Raw genomic sequence first — 24029 nt, forward strand, 5'->3', positions numbered from 1 at the left:
AGATGATCGAATTCAGAATCTCATACTACTTAAATCTCTCAGCAATTACCACAAAACTAAATTTAATAGCTTAAATTGCGAGAATTTTTGTTTACTTTATTTATTTATTTTTTGGGTGAATTAATGGCAACGGGCGCCCATGGGTGCGGGTTTGACACTTACCAAACCCACACCCGAAATCATCACCCAAACCCAAACCCAAAGGCTATTCGGGTGGCAAAACAACACCCACGCCCACACCCATTGGGTTCGGGTTTTTTCTACTCAAACCCAAACCCGCAGCACATTTGAAAATAATTTGCAAATTTAAGAAATTAAATTACAGCATAGACTTTGAATTAAATTACAACTAAAATTAAGGTATTCCAAGGAAATTCAAACATAGACTTTCAAGAAATTACAACATAGACTTTCAAGAAATTAAATTACAACTAAAATTTAAGGTCTTCCAAGGAAATTGAGGGAGACTATGGGGATAATTAGGTAATTATAAAATATTTCGGGTGAGTGTATGAGTTTCGGGTGTGGATTTGACTGATACCAAACTCACATCCATATTATCGGGTGTCACCCGAACCCAAACTCAAACCCAGTCAAATTGGGTTTCGCCCGTTGACTTGGGTTTGGATTCGGGTAGGTCTCTCGGGTTTGAGTTTTTTTTTCATCCCTAATGTTTACTTTATTTTTTTGAATGGCAAAAGTTTTTGTTTACTTTTATTAGTCGGTGAAGTTTAATTTCGAGTTAGGATCCTCTCCATTTCCAATTCTTTCCATTTTCTCCATTATTATATAGTTTTGGGAATATAAATGTAAAAATGTGACATCAAGTGAGTCCAAATGTCATTTATACACCCCAAAATATTTAAAAACTTTGGTAATGGAAGAAATGGAAAACATAAGAAATGGAGAAGATCTCAACTCTTTAATTTCTATGGGAAAAAGAAAGATCAAAAACAAGAAAGCTGGAAAAATTGAAAGCGGCGCAGCCCTTATTATGTCAAAGTGAATAATACACAATTCAGCTTCTCATTATTTTTAACTTTTTAGATTGATGAAGATAATTTGGACACTTATGTCAAAGTGGACTAAACTAATGAGCTTAACAACTCAGTCTCCTATTTTAATGCTTTAGATTTTTTTTTTAAAAAAAAAAATCGACATAATACACAATTACACATACAAGACTAAGAATTTACTATGAGTGAAGACTGTTCTCCCAAAACAATAAAATAGGGGTGCAGGTATACTTCCACCGTCCCAAAATATAATGAAAAATTGGTCAAAGAAAGTTAATGTATTTGGTTAAAAATTTAGACTAAATACATCAACTTTATTTGACTAATTTTCCCTTATATTTTGAGACGGAGAAAATATACATTTATCCAATAGATCAAACACGAATATCATAAATATTATCTCCTCCATGAATACTCGTCATTGATCTAAATTTCAACATTTTCAATTTTAAAGTAAATTAAGATAACAACACCTAGGGTGCGTTTGTTTCATGGTTGAGAATTTCACTCCCCGAAATATATTTTCCAGGAAATAATAGTGTTCATTTTATTCCCGGGTATTTTGAAAGAAAAAAAATGTTTGGTTAATGATAGTCATGTTTCTTGTAAGAGTGGGTATTTAGGTAATTATTTCATTATTATTCTCTTATTCATGGGAAGTTGGGAACCTTTTATTCTCACCCACTTTCTTGGGATTAAAATCATGGAAAAGTGAAAGTTATTTTTTTCCGGAAAATGTTTTATTCCTAGGAGTTAGTAATTTTCTAACTTTGTAACAAATATAGTATTCCTCTTCATGTAATTACATATTCACGAACAATTTATTTATAATTTTTTCAGCAGGTTTTGAAGGTCGTCATATCTTAGATGTATTTTCTACCTAAAATTTTGTTGCTCTTCAATCTTCATGACTAGCTTTTATCCGAATATTTCATAACTCATTTTTTTATATTAAATATTAAAAATTTAAATTTTTTATAATTCAATTAATTTAAATTAAGAATTAGAGAAATTTAAAGAGTTAAAGAAGAATAGTAGTACTACCAAGAACATTGGAAAAATTGCTCACGTGTAGAGAATAATAGTTGTTTGCTTTGACTCACGTGTAGAGAGACTATTGAAAGTGTGATTTTTATGTAAGATGAACTAAAATTGTTCACGCATGTTGCAGGCACAATAATATAGTGCCGTCAATTTTGTCATTTTGGTATAGGGTTTAAGGATATTGGTCCATACAAAAAGTAAAAGTGATGATTTAAACAATTTTATCTTTTACTTCATTTTCTATATATTTTTCTCTTTTTCAAAGATAAGAATCTTATTACGGCTATCCACCACTAGTAACTTGGTTTTTTGCTTTCTTCCGGTTTATTCTTCATGCATGTCATTATGCATGACTATGTCTATCTTAATTTACAAATAAGAATTTGATGATATTGAGATCAATATTTAAAATAACCAAAATAATTGGAACAAAAATTCTTTTTGACAATACAAAAATTTCATTTTTTTGTTAACCTCCGATAATCTAGAAATTTCGACCGTAAAATAAGGAAAATTTGAATAAGAATTGTTCTCACACAAAATTCTTTATATCTTAGCTTTTTAGTAAAATACTAAGTGGAGTAAGTTAGAACTCTAATCTTTGTAGTAAGATTTTTAACAATAATATGAATTGGTAGAATTGTTAAAGAATGTTTGCTTAAGTGACTAAAACTCTTTTTCTAAATAAGGTTTTGAATTTATGAATGAATTTGTTTGAACACGTAGTGTTAACTTATGGTTTGTTTGTTTTCGCGGTGGAATCCTAGTTAACCGCACATTTTAGTTTTGACCAAAGACGTTATCGAGTTTCGTTAAAATTAAGGTAAATGATTATTGAAACGCCGGATTTCTTGTACACCAAATCAAACAACCACTTGATGTATTCAACGTCTTGACCTAACTTTCATTATGAGAGGACCACAATATGTTCTCTTTTGTGCCAAATTTCAAACCCTTGAATGCATCAAGAAAAAAAAATTAAATTAAACTTTGCATTCACATTTTGTAAATTAAAATTTAAATATGAGAAAGTTATATCCTTGTCTTATATGAGTTCATTTAGATCAATTCATAATGGTCAAAATCAACCCAATATAACTTTTATATTGTGCTACAGAATGAATTCTATCTCTTTTTTTTTCTTTGTCTTAGATGAAGTGGTAATCCACTGAAATTAAACTCACATATAATTGTGAGATTCTGGGTTCAAACTTGGGTCACGACGTCCGACCTATCAATTTTGATATTTTTGCCAGTTGAATTAGGACTTATGGGACAAAATGAACTCATCTCTAATCTGAATCAAACTCAGCTAAAAATACACACCAAATTAAAGTCTTGTTTAGCGGCCATCTCCAACATACCTCCCAACTAGCAAACACGGAGTTATCTACATCACTCGATGATCCGCAGACTACACTAGGGTTAGTTATGAGTTTTTTTTTTTTTTTTTTATTATTAAAAAAAAGTAGGAATATACCCTTTTTTTTACAAAAGGAATATACCTTATTAAAATCATCTTATATCGCATGTTCTTCTTCAAAGCCTATCACACATTGGACTTTATCACTAGTTGGGTCCAAGCCCATAACCTAGAGCCTTCAGATTTACTTTTGTCATCTTACTGATTCTAGGGCGCGTCCTACAAAATTACCAAAATATCATCATTCGCTACTTAAGTAGCTGATTTTACGTTTAAAAACTTGAAAATTTCATGGTATGAGGGTGTTTTTTTTCCTCAAAAATCTGCTACTTAAGTAGCGTATATATAAAAATGAGAAATTTTCATGTTAGTGAGTGTTTTTTTTTTCCTCAAATTTCATATTTTTATAACGTCTTCTACTTAAGTAGAGAACTAATCCGCTACTTAAGTAGAGAACTGGTAAAAATCTTGAATTTTCATGTAGAGTGTTTTTTCCCTTCAAAAATCTGCTACTTAAGTAGTGGATGTATAAAAATGAAAAAATTTCATGTTAGGGGGTGTTTTTTTTTTTCTCTCAAATTTTACATTTTTATAACGTCCGCTACTTAAGTAGAAAAATAATCCGCTACTTAAGTATAGAACAGGTAAAAATCTTGGAGGGTGTTTTTCCTCAAAATTTCTCATTTTTAATAACGTCCACTACTTAAATATCCAATAGGGTGACAAAAGTAAATATCTAGAATCTATGTGTTGTTTTTCAACTTTTTCCTACTTCAATGTCTCTTTCCCATGCCCTTATGTCAATGGTATATGGTCATCTAGCCAACGTGCAACTAAATTCTACAGTAGTGACGAAGAAAACCAAAAATAATTGAGCCAATATGAAATTTAGTATTACACTTTAAATTAGATCATCCCATAATTGACATAATTGATAATAATTGATAATATATAAAATTTAACTGACAGAGAAACTTTATATAGTCAACTTTGGACTTTGAGTGGGTTGGCGGGATTAGAATTAAAATAGTACAATTATTGGTGATTGGAATAATTTTAATTAAAATTAAATTGTTTACTTGTAAAATAATTCATGACTTTGTTACATAAAAAAATTCATGGTAAATAATATTATACTTGTAGGACATCGAGATCTACCAAATTTTGTGCTTATAAATAGCAATGCTCAAGTACAAAGTTCAACACCTCCAGCACTTAAAGCCATATAAGTCATAAAAAGAAAAAGTGATTAATTAATTAAGATGACTGGAGGTGAAACAGATGAAGTGAATATAGAGGAAGAGACAGAGATAACAAAGGAGATTTCAGAGAAGAAGCTGAAAGATAGAAAGGTGTCATGGGCAAAACTACGTCGTGTAGACTCTCTCAACTTGGAAGCTGGAAGAGTTTCTATGAATGCAAACCACCATTCCAAGGTCTATACATAATCCATATATTCCCTTTAATTTATGTAATTTATTATTAAAAGTTTAAGTTTTTTTTTATTTTATAAAATGATGGGAAATATCCACTAACTTTTGTAGAAGAATTCTTACTTGGGCACAAACCCAAAAAAAAATCTTTTAGGTACACACACATGTGCAAAAAAAATTAAAGAATAAATGACTAAATGATGAGACAATATTAATTTTATTTTAATTTTATTATATTTGTGAGTGTGTGCCTAAATGATTTTTTCTTGGGTTTGTGCCCAAGTTAGAATTTCCCGCTTTTGTAATGTCTAATTTTTGTCGGAGAATCTGGCTGACTACTTTTATTGAGTCTGTCATGTCAACTACATTTTTTCATCAACAAAGCTCTAATCAACCCAAAAACGCTTAAATGAGATGACGCGAATCTCTTCTAACTTAGCCAAAGTTTGAGGTTTGATCTTTGACTTGAACATGCAATGTTAAAACTCTTAAAGAGAGTTTGCCGTCAATTTGAATTCCACAAGACTCAAAGGATTAGTCTATACAGTTACATGCATATGATATCTAATTTACGGAAGAAAAAAAAACTCTAATCTAAAACCTTGCAAGTTCAGTTTTTCTTAGATCAACAGAATTTTTTGTGTAAACTGAGTATCCTCTGCGCGCAACTGCAGAGACTAATCCTTCGAGCCTTGTGGAACCCAAATGGGTGGCAAACTCTCCCTAAGAGTTTTAACACTTCTGCATGCCCAAGTCAGGGATCGAACCCAGGATCTTGGTTAAGCTAAAAGTGATCCGAGTCATCTCATCTAAGTGCTCTTGAGTTCTTAGATCAATATATTGTTGATATACAAAATTTATTTTAATACACCATCAATGTAAGAAAGGTTTTACAATGTTAGTAACATTTAATGTGCAGATGGGTTGGAGCGTAACATTGAGTTTGGCATTTCAAAGCATAGGGATTGTATATGGTGATATTGGAACATCACCACTTTATGTGTATGCTAGTACTTTTACAGATGGAATTAAAAACAACGATGACATTCTTGGAGTATTATCTCTAATCATCTATACCATTGTGCTCATTCCCATGCTCAAATACGTTTTTATTGTCTTATGGGCTAATGACAATGGCAATGGTACGTAACATCATTATTTTTTTGACTCAATCAAATTACATAGTACGTATCTAATCTAACTCTTTTCTTGACTTTTTTGTAATAAAAATAGAAAACTATTTTCTTGATTGTCTCACGTTTTATTGAAATTTTATATTTATTTATATATTTTTTATATATTAGGGGCTAGACAGGCGCGTTCCGCGTCTACCTGTGTCTAACTTATGTCAAAAAAAAATATATACCTTATGTTATGGTCAGTTTGTTAATAAAAGATTTTTGCTGCTAAAAAAAATGTCTTATGTTATGGTGAGTTTGTTAATAAAAAAAATTTGTTAGTACTAAAAAAACATCAAAGATATTGTTGGTATTATAAAAAAATTCACACCAAAACTCATGTATATTTTAATGAATAACCATTTGTCCATTTGTACACCTAACATAAAAGTAGCAACTAGCCAACAACCATTTGTATGTCAAAAGAAATTATGATATTTTTGTTATATTATAAAATACCTAATACCTATGTCCCCTCCTTTAGATAAAATAGATAGATGCTATACCTATATGTCACAATATATAATCTTCATTTATATATATATATATATATATATATATATAAAGAAAAAATTGTTGTCTCTAAATAAGCCGTATTTCTTTTTTTATAACCTTTTTTTGATAATAAATAAGTCATACTAATGGAGTCTCTTCAGTTAAAACACATCCATAAACGAAAGAGGAATTAATATTCTATATGAATATCCCATACACATATATATATATTACCTCCGTTGCTAATATCGTTTATTAGCAAAAATTATAAAAATTTTGATAACTAATATCGTTTATTAGTAAAAATTATAAAAATTTAATATTTTGAAAATACTCATCAAAACAAAATAAAATAAAATAATCAATTAACAGTTAGTTGGTTCAGTAGTGATTGATGTTGGACTTGCTAGGGAGGACTACGATTTGATCCATTACAACTACAATCGAAGAGGACAGGGACAACTTGCTAGAATTGACCCTCAAATCAGATTTGGCGACCCGGTAAATCGGATACCGATGGTAAAAAACAAAATAATAAATAAATTAGATGATCGCCACTATTTTTTGTTGTTATAAAAGTATTTCACTAAACTGTACCGGAGAGATATAGAGCGATAATATTTTTATATTCAAAAATAAAATGGGTATTTGCATATTTTTTATAGTTATATTATGGACAAAAAGTTGTACCGTGGTTCAGTGGGGGACAAAAATTCTTGTTTTTGTCATGTCCCTTACTACCTAATTTGTCCAGTTTCAAATCAAACAGGGTATAACAAAAGTTGTCCAGTCCAGTCCTCTGTTTTTTTAGCAGATTAAACGCACATATTTAGATTTTTCATTAAAATGTATTAAAAGGAGTATTTCACACCTTGTAAGAAAAGTAATTGAACTCATTAATTTTTTATTATAAAATTTCGAAATTATCCCGTATGAGAACTTGTTCTATAAAAACAAAAATGTTACTATTGAAAACTACATTCAAGAATTTTGTATAAAAAAAACTAAATTCAAGAATTTAAGAATTTTAAAAAAAATTGAGCTTAAAAGTAATGTTTTTGTTGTGAAGCGGTATGTATTACTATTTCATTTGTCATGGGTCATGGCTTATAGCATCAAATTTGTCCTTAAGTTCAGCGAGATCCAATCTTGATTTAATTATTATTTACGCAATTAGTTTATCGTGGTTACGTTGTCATCGAGTTAGATTATTAATGCACCTTACTGACCAAAAAAAAGATTAATGCACCTTACATTAAAATAAACAAGTACTAATAACATCATGATCGATAAACCTTCCCAAGGTGATACTATCCTAATAATTGGACTAACGGGTTAAAGCCTTTTTTTATCTTTTGAAAATTGAAACTGTATTTTTATTCTAGAAAATTTTTCATCCCACTACCCACTTTCTCACCACACCCCTGGAAATTCTATTTTTACCCTTGGTCAAAAAAATCGGAACGTGTTTTCCGAATTTTTTTAGTTCAAATTTGGAAAAAATTCGGAAAACACATTCCGAAGTTGTTTTTGAAGGCAAAAAAAATTCGGAAAACGCGTTCCGAATTTTTTGACCAAGGGCAAAAATGGAATTTCCAGGGGTGTGGTGAGAAAGTGGGTAGGTGGGATGAGAAATTTTCTTTATTCTATAGCTATAAATTATAGAGGAGTATTATCTAAACACAAAATTTGGGGACATAAAATTGACACACTTTTTTACCACTCATATTCATGGAAATCGATGCATGCAAATAATATTAAAAAAAGAAAAAGCGTATATTTGTTATATTTTTGTTTGAAAATTGTGTTGGAATAACATTTTCCTAAATTATAATATCAAACAACATTTTGTAAAAAGAATTAAAATTAAGGGTCATTTTCAAAAACTTGTTAAGCATACAGAAAAAGAAATAAAACATAAAACTAATATTAGTAAGATAAATTTTAATATGCTTACATAGTGCACCGATAACAGTGTTTAGCATTTTCATAAAATTAAATGCATTTTTGATATCTGAATTTGTCATGTTTACGTAACTATCTCAACAATTGTATCATGTCTACTATAATTATTAATATGTCATGTTGACTTTAACTAATTCTACATGAAATTTATTTAATGAAATAAAATAGAAATCAATTTATATTCACCTGATGAATATTTTTATTATAAAAAATTATGAATATTTCTACACACTGTTAATCAAATTGTAAACATATTATATTTGACTTTAATCATAAATTCTTTAAAATTAAAGTTATGATTGATTTGTTGGCCACAATATATCAAAATTAAATTCTATAAAATATTTTAAAAAGGATATGTAAAAAGAGATAAAGTGCTGACTTTTTCAAAAAAAATTCAATGGATATATAGGTGGAGCATTTGCACTATACTCATTGATATGTAGATATTTAAAGGTGAGTTTGGCTCCCAATCAACAGCCAGAGGACATGGAACTTTCTAATTACAAGCTTGAAATACCATCTAGCCAGCAGAAAAGAGCTTATAAACTAAAGCATAAAATTGAGAATAGTCATTTTGCAAGAATTCTACTTTTACTTCTAGCTATAATGGGAACTGCCATGGTCATTGGAGATGGGATCCTCACTCCATCAATTTCAGGTTGGTTATAATTTATAGCTTAACAATTTTGAGACTTTTTTTTTTGTTACATTATTTGATACAATCGTAATGTTTAATACAGTCCTTTCTGCGGTGAGCGGAATCAGTACATCACTAGGTCAAGGTAATTCATTTAATGTTATATTTATATATTATTATCATTATCGATTTTGTATCGTCTCTATTTTAATTAATGAAATAATAGTAAAATAAATAAATTTAAGAGTTACAATTTTTTAAAATGTGATTTTCAATGCATGAGAATGTTTATTCTCTTTTTTTGTAGATGCTGTTGTGGGCATTACTGTTGCAATTTTGGTCGTCCTATTTAGCATGCAACGATTTGGTACTGATAAAGTGGGAACTTTATTTGCTCCAATTATTTTAGTATGGTTTACATTTATTGGTGGAATTGGTCTCTACAATTTATTCAAACATGACATTGGAGTATTAAGAGCTTTTAATCCAAAATATATAGTTGATTACTTCAAACGAAATGGTAAAGAAGGATGGTTATCACTAGGTGGAGTCTTTTTATGCATTACAGGTGAGTAACATATACTCTATTAATTAATCTTATTAAGTTGTGTATAGTTTTTAAATTTTCTAATTAAGATACATATAATCTTAGGATCTGAGGCTATGTTTGCTGATTTGGGTCACTTCAGTGTACGAGCCATTCAAGTAAGTAATTAAAATTATACATTTATACTTGTAATATGATATGATATACTCTTTGATTAAGATACATATGTGCACTAAAAAGTTGATATCGCATTATTTTGTTTCCAAAAATGTTAAAAAGTTACACATGAGATTGATGAGAGATGACCTGAATGTTAAGAGTCTCACATCGGTTGAGAGATGGTCTGACTAAGTGTTTATATACTAGAGGCAATCCTCACCTTACAAGCCGGTTTTGTAAGGATGAGTTAGGCCCAATACTCATTTCTAAGATGGTATCAGAGCCCTCTCCACGATCCGCTGGGCCACCTGTTATCAGGTTTCCGCTATCGGGCCACCCACCGTTTATATCCACGCACCAAGCCCAATAGTGCTGGGCGTGAGGGGGTGTGTTAAGAGTCTCACATCGGTTGAGAGATGGCCTGACTAAGTGTTTATATACTAGAGACAATCCTCACCTTACAAGCCGGTTTTGTAAGGATGAGTTAGGCCCAATACTCATTTCTAAGACTGAACATATATTTATAAGTGGAGACAATTGTCATCTTATAAGTTGGTTTTATAAGGCTGAATAAGACCAAATATAAAAATTTACGATGATATAAGAACCTCTTCTAAAATCGGGCCACTTGGGTCACACTCAAGATATCCACCTGGATCAAGTCTCAGGCGTGTGGGGTGTGTGTTAATAGTTTCACATTAGATGATAGATGAACTAAACATATATTTATAAGTGAGTTTTTAAAGTTGAGTTAGGTCTAACCCAAAATTCTCACCTTAGAAGCCAGTGTAGTAAGATTGAGTTAGGCCTAATCAAAATTCTCACATTACAAGTCAGTGTAGTAAGATCGAGTTAGAGTTAGGCCTAACCCAAAATTCTCACATTACAAACGAGTTTCGTAAGGTTGAGTAAGAGTAATGTATAACTCAAAATTCTAAGAAAAGTGATAGCTAGACAATCTCTAATTTTCAACATTTTTCCAATTTCTAATATACATATATCATATGTATGCAGATTAGCTTTTCTTTTGTTACATTCCCTGCAATCTTGACAGCATATATTGGACAAGCAGCATATCTAAGAAAGTTTCCTGACAAAGTGGGAAATACTTTCTATGATAGTATACCTGGTAAGCTGATTAATTTTAAAGTGAAATCATAAACACAAAGGATATTTATTTGATCAATTTCACTTTTACTAACTATTGATGTGAATAACTTGCAGACCCTTTGTATTGGCCAACATTTGTTGTGGCTATTGGTGCTGCCATTATTGCTAGTCAAGCTATGATTTCAGGAGCCTTTTCCATCATATCACAGGCCTTAAGTCTAGGTTGTTTCCCTAGAGTTAGGGTTGTGCATACTTCAACTAAGCATCAAGGTCAAGTGTATATTCCAGAGATCAACTACATGTTCATGATTGGATGTATTATAGTCTGTGTTGCCTTCAAGACCACAGAAAATATCAGTCATGCATATGGTAAGAATCAAGTTTATAAATCCGTAATTTCTATATGATTCGTTTGATTTGCAAAATGTTAGTACCGGACAGAATAGTCCATGTCAAATTTTTAAGGTATTGACCAACTTTTTCTGTTGTACGATGTATGATGAACAAAAAGTTGTCATTTGGCTTAGTGAGGGACAAGAATTTTAGTTTCTGTTGAGTCCCTTGCCCCCCAATTTGTCTAGTCACAAGAACAATTTTAAAATCAAACACAGTGCAATTGAACTTGTCCTGTCCCTTATTTTTTAGCAGATCAAACACGTATTTCTTATAAGTATTTTAATTTAAAGTAACATGTGAACAATGGAAAATGTTTATTGCAGGGATTGCTGTTATTGGTGATATGATGATAACAACAACACTAGTTTCACTTATAATGCTTGTTATATGGAAGAAGAGTTTATGGATGGTCATCATTTTCTTTTTGGTATTTGGTAGCACAGAGTTTCTTTATTTATCATCTCAAATAACCAAGTTTACAGCAGGAGGATATTTTCCAATTGTACTAGCTACTGTCTTGACAATGGTTATGGGAATTTGGCATTATGTGCACAAAGAAAGATACATGTTTGAACTCAAAAACAAAGTTTCGACCGAGTATTTGAAGGGATTAGCCAACAACACTGATGTTCATAGAGTGCCTGGAATTGGACTTTTGTATTCTGAGCTTGTACAAGGAATTCCGCCGATATTTCCACATTTTATAGCTAGTGTACCATCTATTCATTCGGTTGTTGTATTTGTTTCCATCAAGACAATTCCTGTTAGTAGAGTTGCATTGGAAGAAAGGTTTTTGTTTCGACAAGTTGAACCGAGGGAGTATAGAATATTTCGATGTGTTGTGAGGCATGGTTACAGTGATGTACTTGGGGATCCTTTAGAGTTTGAGTCACAATTAATGCAAAATCTCAAAGGATTCATTCAACAAGAGAATTTCATGCTTGAGGTTAATGATGGTACTAATACTAATAATGTAACTACAAGTGAACAATTAGTGGCACCTACTTCCACTAATGAGAGTGATCAAAGGGAAGATGATTCAGCTAAAGAATTGAAACCAAGGTCTAATAATTCATCAAGTAGAATCATCCCAAGTCTTGGTGTGTCTCATGTATCATCAGATTCGATACGATCATTACCTGGAAGTGCGACAAAATCATCAAATTTCTATGCACCTATCTTCCAAGGACCTGAAGAGGAAATTAAGTTTATTGATAAAGCAATGGAAAGAGGTGTGGTTTATATGATAGGTGAAGCAGAAGTAGTAGCTCATCCAAATTCTTCTATTTTGAATAAGATTGTTGTCAACTATGCTTATAGTTTCTTGAGGAAGAATTTTAGGCAGGCAGAACAATCCATAGCTATTCCACACAGGAGACTTCTTAAGGTTGGAATGACATATGAATTGTAACATATGTTTGAGACTTCTTATGTATCTATCTATGTTGACTACAATTGAGGTTGTGTATTATATTGATAAATGTGTATTTGTGTGTAATTTTATTTTAAGTTTGTAAATTGTCCACCAAGTCATGTAAGTTTTGAATCATGGAGAAGTGAAAAGCATTGCTCTAACATAAATAAAAAAGCAGATTGTGAATTATATGTTGTGTGCAAATTGATATTATCTTATTATATATATGATTGATGCGAAAAAATACTTATATGATCATAAATATTTGGTCACTTCATTTAATCACACTCACATAAAAATACATATCATTTAATTATTTTTCTATCTTTTATCACACATGTGTGTGTGACCAAATCAGGTGACTAAATCTTTGTGACCACCCAAGACTTACTCTAATCGATGCACAATGAGAACTATTATTGTGGGCCATAACCCAGAGGTTATGTCTTTGACCCCCTAATATTTATATTCTTTGTAACTCTTGCATTACTAACCTCCTTTTGCTATTGTCATTATTGGCATCATTGGAGCCCATGGCCTTCTTTTCTACTCTCTTTATCTTAATCTATTATTTACATGGGTATCAATGAGCCTCAAACTACTTATAGTTAAAGTAAACTAACTAACTGGTTTAACAGAAGCAATTAGTCAGTTAACAAAACTGAATTTTACCCAAAACAAAATGGCTAAAATTTGCATAAATTGATTGAGCCAACATTCTTGAGCACACTTGCCTCCCTAATATTGGAGCAGCAAGAGTTGAATGTAAAATATGTTCCCACTGAAGTAGTTAATAATATGTAAAATATTATTTGTGAATCAATCACAATATCCACTCAAACCGTGTACCGATACATATCCACATAATATGTATAACATAGTGTTCACCAATATATATTGCTTATGTAGTGCATGTTGTTAGTGTGTTTGTAGTTTCATCTACTAGAGTACATTGGGTAATTGTACTTTCTTAGTGTAACTATCCATTTCAGTTAGTGACACTATAAACATGAAGTTGTCAAGTTCCACGCATCTTTGACTGATTCTAACACTTTCACGACCTTTGTGAACTTCTATGAACCTAGGAAATTCTCGCTTGTCTCGTATTCAGTTGTTTTGTATTCAACTAACTTTCTTCAACTATGAAGAATTCGGTTGAACCTTAATTCAATTATTCAATTACTCGCAGTTATTGGATTGGAAAATATGTTTTCTTTTCAATGTTACACAGTGTTGATATTGTGTGGAGAGGAACACTGAACAAATATATGTAATTAGCTTCTTATATGATTGTTTCTCAATATTAACATCAAAGGATCTGTGGCGCAATGGTAGCGCGTCTGACTCCAGATCAGAAGGTTGCGTGTTCGATTCACGTCAGGTTCAATTTTTCCCACCTTTTTAGCTTTTTTTTATAGAATATTCACAAAAGGACCAAATCAGATCTTATATCAATGTGATTTTTCCAATTTCAGAAACCATTTTTTCTGTTTTGTCTGCTACATTTACCTTAGTTTTAAATTTCACACCATTTTGATAAGGAAATTTATTGATTAATATTTTTTTTACATCATGATCTCATGCATTAATTTCCATATAAATGATTTCATGGTGGTATAAGTATAGGACTGGACTAACACATATTTTAACACACTTTATATTTTTACACATCATGATTTTCTTTTTAATCCTTTATGTTTGCAAAATTAGATGATTTATCTTCGCCCCTCTGGATTGCTCACAGTAGAAAAACTACTACCGGAAGATAGATATATCTCCCAATAAGGATCTTGGGGAGGTTTTGGAAAGAATTAAGAGTGTATTTCTTGGAAATGAATGTTGGTGAAGAAAACAAACTCGCATTGCCTATATTATGAGTGATATGTTAATCCTTTAGATTGCATTTTTTTTTGGATGGAGTTGTATTTTGGCCAGCCTTTGTTTTTGGTTTGAGTATTTCTATGTACTTATCCCCTGATGTGGGTAAAGTACGTCTTGTACTATTTCCTTTGTGCTCCTCAATTCCCGTTTATATATATAATCATTTTCTTTGCTCTTTCAAAAAAAAAAAAAAAAACATATCTCCCGATAAGATTTGGACTGACGGGAGATAGCTCACCGATAGATGGGGGGATATAGGAGGGATTCTGATCAACTTAGGGGGCGAAGAGCAACCATAAAGTTAAGTGAAGGTAGCAAATGTACCTTTTTTCATTAAACCAAAGTTTTTGAACTGCTCATAAACTGTGTATCAAACCATTTCCCCCTTAGTTTGGGATTTACAGAATAAAAACCAATTCAAGCCTTTTTTTATCAAATGTTATTCACACTCAAATAAACACAAAACTCTATTTCAAACCTAGGTGTATAATGTGTATCATTAGAACATGAATGTAATGTTGATAATAGTGCAGACCATGATGTCTTATAAACAATGTAGCATCCATCCACCAATGAAACCTCTCAATTAATCACACATTTTCATATTCACCACTGACATCAATTTCCTCGTCGTCTTCAATGTTCATTGAACCGGTGTCAGCTTGACCATCCTCGCCAGGTTTGGATCCTTGTCCCGGTATCCTCGCCTCTTGTATGATCCTCATGATTTCTTCTACACTTTGACTTGGTTGGTCCTTTGTTTCCACATAACCTTTTCTTTCAGCTTCAATTATCTCTTTCGGCATATTCTTCAAAAACCAAGGGTTCTGTTTTATCTCTGGGATGGTGATCCTCTTTAACAATGATAAAATGTAATTAGTATGAAAAATGAACATAATCTCATTATACAATATCTAAGTTCTTTATTTTCTTGATTTATATCGGTGGTGTTAGAGGCGCTTACATAATTTCCGTTTCTTAGGCCATTACTGTGAACATTTGTAGTTCTAACTGTTTGTATGATTTTTAAACTCATTTAATGATACATACCTTGGCAGGATCGGCAACAAAGATGCGTGATAGAAGATTCCTACAATCTGCAGAAATGCGTACATAGTCGGGTATGGAGTATTGAACACCTATTATTCTCTACAAACAGATATAATCTGAGTTTAAATTTCCTGCTATCAGAGATTAATCATAATAGTATTTTAATGTTGAAGTTAAATAATAGCTCACCCCAATAGTCTTTCTGAAATTTCTAGGATCTTCTGGTTCTTCAAATGGATATGCACCAACTAGCATTACATATAGAGTCACACCACAGGACCAAACATCTGCAATCTATACAAAAACACGTATTGAATCGACAATTTTGGACCAAGCGATGAACTGTTTAGCCTATGTTTGGTATCACGGTGGGCATGTCAGAATCACAGGGTGATCCACCGTGATTTTCCAAAAGCTACAATCTATAGCTTCTGCAAAATCACATTGGATCACTGTGATTCTGGCATACTCATCGTGATACCAAACATACACTTAATCGACTCGAGTCATTACTATTACTATATGTCAATTGTTAAACCATGGCTGTTAACATCGGTACAGTGTGGCTTGAAACATGTTTTTTAAAGCCCTTACAGAAATGACAAAGAAAATCTCAGGTACCTTTCCATCGTACTCCTTTCGTGATAGAACCTCGGGAGCAATGTAAGCAGGAGTTCCAACTGTTGACTTCGGTTGAGAGTGCAGTATTCCAGACTGCAATTGAATTAAATGTGAAAATCATCAAATACTAATAACCTTGAATATAATATAAGATAGGAGTATCATAACATGATATATCTCTGAAAAGGATCATGTATGTGAAATACTAATAACCTTGGAGTAACCAAAGTCGCAAATTTTAAGCCGAGGGGATGGATTTCCGTCCAAGAGAGTGTTTTCCAATTTCAGATCTCTATGACAAATTTCCTACATCACAAAGCATGATATAAGATACGAGTTTTATATGAAGAACACAACAAATTCTGAGTCCTTGCATACCATTGAATGACAGTAGCTAACGCCAGATAGTAGCTGTTGGAAGAAATACCTTGCCTGTAACATTAGGAACATCATTAACTTAGGAAATTTCGATGTGAAAAACTTATTCATGTATACGAATATTTAAAATGAAAAACGACAGTTGAATTCAACCACATTAATTTTATAACCTCGTCTTCACTAAATCGACCAGCAGTGCATATTCTCTCGAAGAGTTCACCACCGGCAGCATACTCCAAGACAATGGCTAAATGAGAAGGGGTCAGCAAGACCTGCGGAACAAATATCTCATTCATAATTTTTTTATAACTTCAGAAAGGTCTAAATAGTACGAATTGGAATCTTGCTTCACTGATTGAATACGAAAGGAAAGTTCAACGAATCATAATATTTTTTTTTTTTTGGTTTACAATGAGCTGGGAATCGAACCCAGAACCTATAACATACTACTCAAACCCCTCACCACTAGACCAAACCTAGTGGCTTAACGAATCATAATATTAAATGCAATGAGTTATACTTATTCATCATCTTTCAAAATATGATATCGGCGTGCACGGTCTAGTAATATGACAGTATGTAGCATAAACATTTTAGTGTATTATCAACAGCAATTGTCTCGATGCGAATGATTATGACCTTCTTTCTTTTAGTAATGACGCATACACCATTCAATTTATTGCCAATTATGATCAAATTCTGATTAGGTGTTATATAAAGAAGCCAAATGAGAGAACTTCTAGAAAAGAATTGGTGCAAAAGTTAATTTCAACTTATGAAAGATGCTAGTAGCTAGAACACTCATGGTTATTGTAAGATCATTTTAACATTTCAATATAATGAACTAATGCAGATTAACCAAATACTACATACAAAATAATGAATTATGAGTCGGTCGCGTTGAATTATGAACAAGTCAAATCTCTTTTAAGACAAATTTCAATCATTTAATTATAAACTAATGCAGATTAATCAAATACTACATACAAAATACCCCTTCAAACCTAATGAAGAAACAATTTAAGAAATAAAGAAAAAGTGTTACCTCTTTGAACCTGACAATATTAGGATGCCTTAATGATCTGTGATTAATTATCTCCCTTTGCACATTCTCATCAATCTGGTATAACAGTCACAACTCACTTAGAAGAAACACATATCACAAAGAATTTTAACAAAAAAATTTGAAATGAAATATCCCTAATGTAGAGTTTAAGCTAATAATTAGGCTTTGTTAATACACTACACTTTTCCTAATGTAGAGTTTAAGCTAATAATTAGGCTTTGTTAATACACTACACTTTTTGGTTTATAACCCTCTGGTTCCTCAGGGAAAGGGGCCCTAGTAGTCCAGAGTTCGGCCGCGAGGTAAGTAAAGTCTGGCCAAGAAATTGTTCCACCCAGGAATCGAACCTGAGTTCTCCCAAAATCTGTCCTTTTTGGTGAAGCGTTGAGCCCAATTACTTGGTTAGAGTTTAAGCTAATAATTAAGCTTTGTTAATACACTACACTTTTCCATAGTGTTGCTGAGTGTGATTATGAAAGCTACTTTAATCTTAACAATCAATATCTAATAATTATAGTAAATTAAAAAATTGAAAGAAAAAAAATCATTAATTTCTAAATAAATTTTCATACCATAAAACATCATTTCAGCATCACAAATATGCAAAATAAGGTAACAATATTACTCAAGAAAAATCAGTTAACAAACAACAGCATTACTGAAATTAAAATTCATGGGCAGTGAATAAATCTTAAAAAAACGAAATTTTTACCTTTTTGCCCCTCTCTATGTATTTGAGAGCAACAAGTTCACCAGTTTTTTTGTCTTTAGCCAACCTAGCAACACCAAAATTTCCAGAACCAAGTTCCTTTAATGGCTCATATCTTTCTTCCATGTCAACCCTCTTCACCAAAACTCTCTAAAACAACAAAGAAAGACCAAATGAGATATAAAAAAGACAGAAACAAAGGACACTATACAAAAGAATATGTCTTTAAAAAAAATATAAAATACAAGGTGGCAGATATAATATAATATAATTTCATTTATTTTTGTAATGATAATGTAATGAAATTTAATATGAAACAGACAAACTAAAGAAAAGTTCAAAGAAAAATGTAAAAGGGACCCATTAGAACTGAAGGCTTACCTCAAGATTTTTAATGTGTTACAAAGTTAAGTGTGGAATGTTTATTTTAATTAGAAGCATAAGTTGCTTTCATGAACATTATAATAGAACAAAATTGAATGATGTAATAGTGTATACTGTTTATAGGAAGGAAATGAGGTAATAATTGGATTGGACTTTGGAGATTATTACGTGTATGAATGAAACACTATACAGTTTCAATTTCATTTCTTTATTTGTGTCTGCTGTTATGAAGGAGGCTAAAGTAAAATAACAGCCTCATTTTTTCTTTTCTTTTTTGTCTTTTGACAGCAAAAAGAGTGGCTGTCGACCAAACAAAAGAAGGTGGGAGATTTGGAATCTGTTTTATACATGTTTGTTGTTTGTTAGTATTTTATTTTCACTTTTTAATTTTATATAAAAAAAATTATGTATCTTTTATTTATTAATTATATTTTTCACTTTTTCACTTTGACATTACTCATTTCTCCTTTTTTTTCATATTTTTTTTTATTAATTGAAAATATTGTGGTTAGTGGTGGTCATTTCTTTGGAGACCTTATACGCTTAAGGTTGGTTGATTAAGTTTGATTTAGTGGAAACTCTGCAATAGATGTCACCTTATACGCTTTTGTGGTTTTTAGGACTTAATTTTTGGTGTAGTTCATAATGGGATATGTGATATGAAATCTGATTTTGACACTGTTTTGGATGATCTTCATGACAGGATTTCTGGTTTTGACTTAAGCGGATTTACTAGGAAGGACAATGTCCTCCTTTAAAGCTCAACATGTTTTGGCGCATATTCTGTTTGGTAAAATTGTTGAGGATATGAAAGTTAAGTTTGACATAACCACAAAAGAGAAAACAAATTTTGGATGTTTACAAGTAGCACATGCTTAGGATTTTTTCCTTGATATACAAATTGATAGCATATGTTATCAATGAAGTATTGTAGTATCCTTAAAATATCGTCTCATGATTTTATTTTATTTTTTGCTTCTATTGATTAAGTTTTCCCTATTTGCCGTAAAGCGTATTTGGATAATTTTAGGGAGCACGTAGTATATTGTAGAGAACACTCAGACTTCAAATACAAATACAGCTTTATTCGGCCATGATCTTTTTGATATTTTAGACGCGCAAAGATATTTGTGAAAAAATAGATTTTGTAAAACAATTTTCAGAAATTAAATACGAGAATCAAGTCTATAGTAGTACGTGTTCCTGCTATGGGTTTAGCGGATGTATATGCAAAGACACGTCAATGACAAGTAAGGTTGGTGCCATGAGATATGAAATGTGTGTTATAATATACACACTTTGGCGGTTAACTCTATATGATTGTGCTTATCATGTCCATAGAGTCGTTGTGGTGTAGTTGGGGTGGACGTTTTATTCTCGTGTGAGAGCTTTGTTTAGGATTTGGATTCCCTGCAGTCAAAAAGTGGCTGCAGGTGAATCATAGTCATCAGATCAGATTAATATATTTTGTAATTTCAATCAAATGGTATATGAGGAACTGACTGAATGCATGTTTTTCTGAGTGCATAGAATCTGCATCCCTTTGTTCATTCCAATTCCAAAGATATAATCTCGGTAAAAATTTCCATATCATGTCTTTATTTCTAAGCATCACTGATTCAGTCTTTATCTTATCAAGAAAGTTGGCTTGTTATAAGGGTGTTTTGGACCAATGTTTCTATAATCTGATTATTCTTTATATGGGGCTTAGCCCATACAGCTCATATTGTTGCGACTGGAGCCTGCAAGTTTTGAATGACCACCCTCTCACGTTGGAAAAAGTGGAACTTTGGGAGGAAAAGAAAGCAAGAGAAATTCCATTTCTCTCTTTTCGAAGGATTCGTAGCATGTCAAGCCGGTTCTTGCAAGAAGGATGCTTATATTCAAGCAGCTAATCTAAATAAAAATTAAAAAATTACACAAAAACCAATTTTTATTATCTTATTATTTAAATTTAAACTTTGTCAAAAAATTATATCTTATTTAAATTTTAAAAGAAAACATAAATTAAAAGAGCTTAACACATGGTTAGATTAGGATTTAGGAACATGGATTCATCACACAGATCAGATGGTCCCAAACGCATCATAGTCATGCAATCCTAATCCATCTATATGCTTCAAGGATGAACAATTTTGCAAAAAACGAGTAATAGTTCGTTCCACAGTTGAGAAAAGTTTCTTATAACAGAAGTATGACAAAAAAAAAAAAGACTTTAATTGTTGTGCATAGTAAATGTAAAGATTTTTTACATATACATTTAATGATGTGTTGTCACATCATTTAACGAATGTGACATATCATGTGTTTGTAAATATCATACATGATGTGTCAGTAAATTATTTGACGCATGTGTAAAATAACTTTACACTGACGGTGCATATAAACTAAATTTTTTATTAAAATTAAACGTTTTAAACATACAAACAGACCTCCCAAATACTCATAGTCGATCCTAGTTAATTGCAAGGGATATTTTTCAAATGCACCATCCATAGAAATTTGTTCTATGTAAATTAAAATTATTGAAAAGTAAATGAATATAGTGATCTCTTTATGTGTTTTTATGGTGGTATCTCTAAAGACCTATTTTCACATCTATACATTTGATCACCCTTTGCATTTTTTATTTATTTAGAAAATAAAATTTAATTTGCTCCTTTAATAGATGAGATTCACTTTTATCATTCTACTCCATTTTTCGCGCATCCTATAAAACTACTAAAATACCCCCATTCGCTACTTAAGTAGCGGATTCTACGTTTAAAATCTTAAAAATTTCATGGTATAAGAGAATTTTTTTTTCTCTCTCAAAAATCAGTCTTTTATCAGTTCTCTAGCCGCTACTTGCTACTTAAGTAGCGGATATTATAAAAATTAGAAAATTTCATGTTATGGAGTTTTTTTTCTAAAATTTCACATTTTTATCCGCTACTTAAAGTAGAGGAGGTTATAAAAATGAATTTTCATGTAGGAATGAGAAATTTACATTGCTAGGGGGTGTTATAAGTAGTGGATGTTATAAAAATGTGAAATTTGTCAAAAAAAATAATAAATTCCCTAACATAAAATTTTCTCATTTTTATAACGTCCAGCAGACATAATCCACTGCTTAAATAGAAAACTGGTAAAAATGAGATTTTTGAGAAAAAAAAAAAACACCCTCCTACCGTGAAATTTTCAAGATTTTAAACGTAAAATCCACTATTAAGTAGCGGATGGAGATATTTTAATAATTTTATAGGGCGCGCGAAAAATGAAGTAGAATGACAAAAATAAATTAAAAAACAAAGAGTCAATTTTAGCGGTTAGCTCTTCTAAACTACGGTTCAGTCCACTTGGACAATTGCTAGCGAATGATGGGTGCAATTTTGTTTTATGCTAGCTACTATCATCATTGCAAAATTAGCTCCGATGGTGAAATTAGGTATCCTTTTGTTTGAGTCGATACCCTCACCTTCTCTCAACAATTAGGAATTGTACCATGAATTCAGGAACCATACAGTCAGGCTGCAGTTAGTAATTTCCAACCGTACGATCAAAATTGAACGGCACAGATCTTATGCAGTTTTATTTTTTAAAATAATAAAAAATCTAACTTTAAAACCTGAACTGTCTGATTTCAATCGGACAGTCCAGATCTTGCTGACTGCATGCAGTCATGATTTTTGACTGCACATAATGTGCATCCCAACAATTAACCTCTTCCAAGTTCCAACTATCTTAAGGTGAAATTTATGATGGGATTGTCTATTAATTTTCCCGTGATAGGAAAATGCTTATCTCAACATTGATAAATAAATAAAAAAAACATCAATAAAATGGGTGGTTGAGATTTACCTGCAGTTACTATTTGACCGCGGAGAATCCATCTCGCAAGTCTTCATGCGGTTGCTTTGCAAATTTTTACTATTGATGATTGATATTAGCAGACAAATGTAGAAGTGGCACAATGTTACCTAGGTACCGGTACAGGTATGGTACAATAGTATTAATAGGGGTGGCCAAAAGGGTCCAACCTGTCGAGCCGACCCGTTTACCCCGCCATTTTTTGGGGGCTGAGCCTAAGTTTTGAGCTTTACTCCTTTAGTTGGCCCGCCCCGCCGAACTCGCTTAAAAAGCGGGGCGAGCACGGGGCGGCCCGCAAGTTACATAAAAATATTTTTTTTTTGTTTACAATGAGCTGCGGATCGAACTCAGGACCTATAACGTACTAACCAAATCTCTCACCACTAGACTAAACCTAGTGATTTAAAATCTATTTTTTTTAGTAATGAATAGTATGAGACGGCCCAACCCAATAAAATACCAGACTTATTTAAAATAAATTTAGTTTTTTTTCTTCTATTCATTCATACAATACGACCGGTGCCAAATTTAGGATTACTTGTTACCGCTTTACTCTCTTATTGTCGTTTTTGCTTCTTTTTGTCTCTTCGGTCTTCATACTCGTTCTTCTTCTTCACCGGATTTCTAGCGTAACTTACTTTTTTATTCTATTACTTGAATCAACATCACATACGGTGTGATTCATATTTTTTCCCGATTCATTACCTTAAACACAAAGTCAAATACTTTCTTGATAATTAGAGTGACTACATACATGTTTTTCGTAACAACACAAGTGTCAAAATAAAAAATAAAATAAAAAACAAAAAAAACTTTTTGTTTGACGGGCCGGCCCACCAACTCGCTTGTCCGCCATTAAACGGGACGAGCTGTGATTTTAGACTCGGCCACCTAAGTTGGCTCGGCTCGGCTCGTACTATTTTTAGGCGGGCTTAAGCGGACCGGGACTAAACGGGGCGGGCTTGCCCGCTTTGCCACCCATAGGTACGAAGTACGAAATTTTTAGAAAAACTAAGGTACGGGTACATTTGTATAATTTTTTTTAATATAATTATATAAATAAAATTAAACATTAAAAAATCATACTTTAAAAAGTAATTCAAATTAGGGTGTGTTTGGTAACACAAATAAGCTAGCTTATAGCTTTTTATACGAGCTTATAAGCTTGTTTCAGAAAATTAGAGGTGTTTGGTAACAAACTTTTTTTACTAGCTTATACTTTTTTTCAGATGCTATGGCTCTGTTTGCTAAAAATAAGCTATAAGCTAGCT

General features: G+C 31.8%; 2 protein-coding genes and 1 non-coding gene across 3 annotated transcripts; 2 read left to right on the forward strand and 1 right to left on the reverse strand.

The window, feature by feature from the left end:
- Window positions 1-4622: 4622 nt before the first annotated feature.
- Window positions 4623-13009, forward strand: LOC123883571 (potassium transporter 5-like). Its single transcript, XM_045932416.1, has 9 exons — window positions 4623-4919; window positions 5836-6058; window positions 8967-9215; window positions 9298-9339; window positions 9502-9762; window positions 9847-9899; window positions 10915-11029; window positions 11125-11379; window positions 11730-13009. Exons 1-9 carry the CDS (start codon window positions 4746-4748, stop codon window positions 12815-12817), a joined length of 2460 nt encoding a protein of 819 aa, XP_045788372.1. The 5' UTR covers window positions 4623-4745; the 3' UTR covers window positions 12818-13009.
- Window positions 13010-14134: 1125 nt separating this feature from the next.
- TRNAW-CCA lies at window positions 14135-14206 on the forward strand. The gene has a single exon. It is a non-coding gene; the product is annotated as a tRNA-Trp (tRNA).
- A 796-nt stretch (window positions 14207-15002) lies between these two features.
- LOC123883572 (serine/threonine-protein kinase SAPK3-like) lies at window positions 15003-18803 on the reverse strand. The gene is made up of 9 exons (XM_045932417.1): window positions 18529-18803; window positions 17796-17870; window positions 16921-17022; window positions 16751-16804; window positions 16586-16678; window positions 16373-16465; window positions 15941-16045; window positions 15752-15850; window positions 15003-15555 (listed from the first exon to the last, which is right to left on the reverse strand). Exons 1-9 carry the CDS (start codon window positions 18649-18651, stop codon window positions 15292-15294), a joined length of 1008 nt encoding a protein of 335 aa, XP_045788373.1. The 5' UTR covers window positions 18652-18803; the 3' UTR covers window positions 15003-15291.
- Between the last annotated feature and the right edge of the window lie 5226 nt (window positions 18804-24029).

This window comes from Trifolium pratense, linkage group LG5 (assembly GCF_020283565.1).
Source record: "Trifolium pratense cultivar HEN17-A07 linkage group LG5, ARS_RC_1.1, whole genome shotgun sequence".
Taxonomy (NCBI): Eukaryota; Viridiplantae; Streptophyta; class Magnoliopsida; order Fabales; family Fabaceae; genus Trifolium; species Trifolium pratense.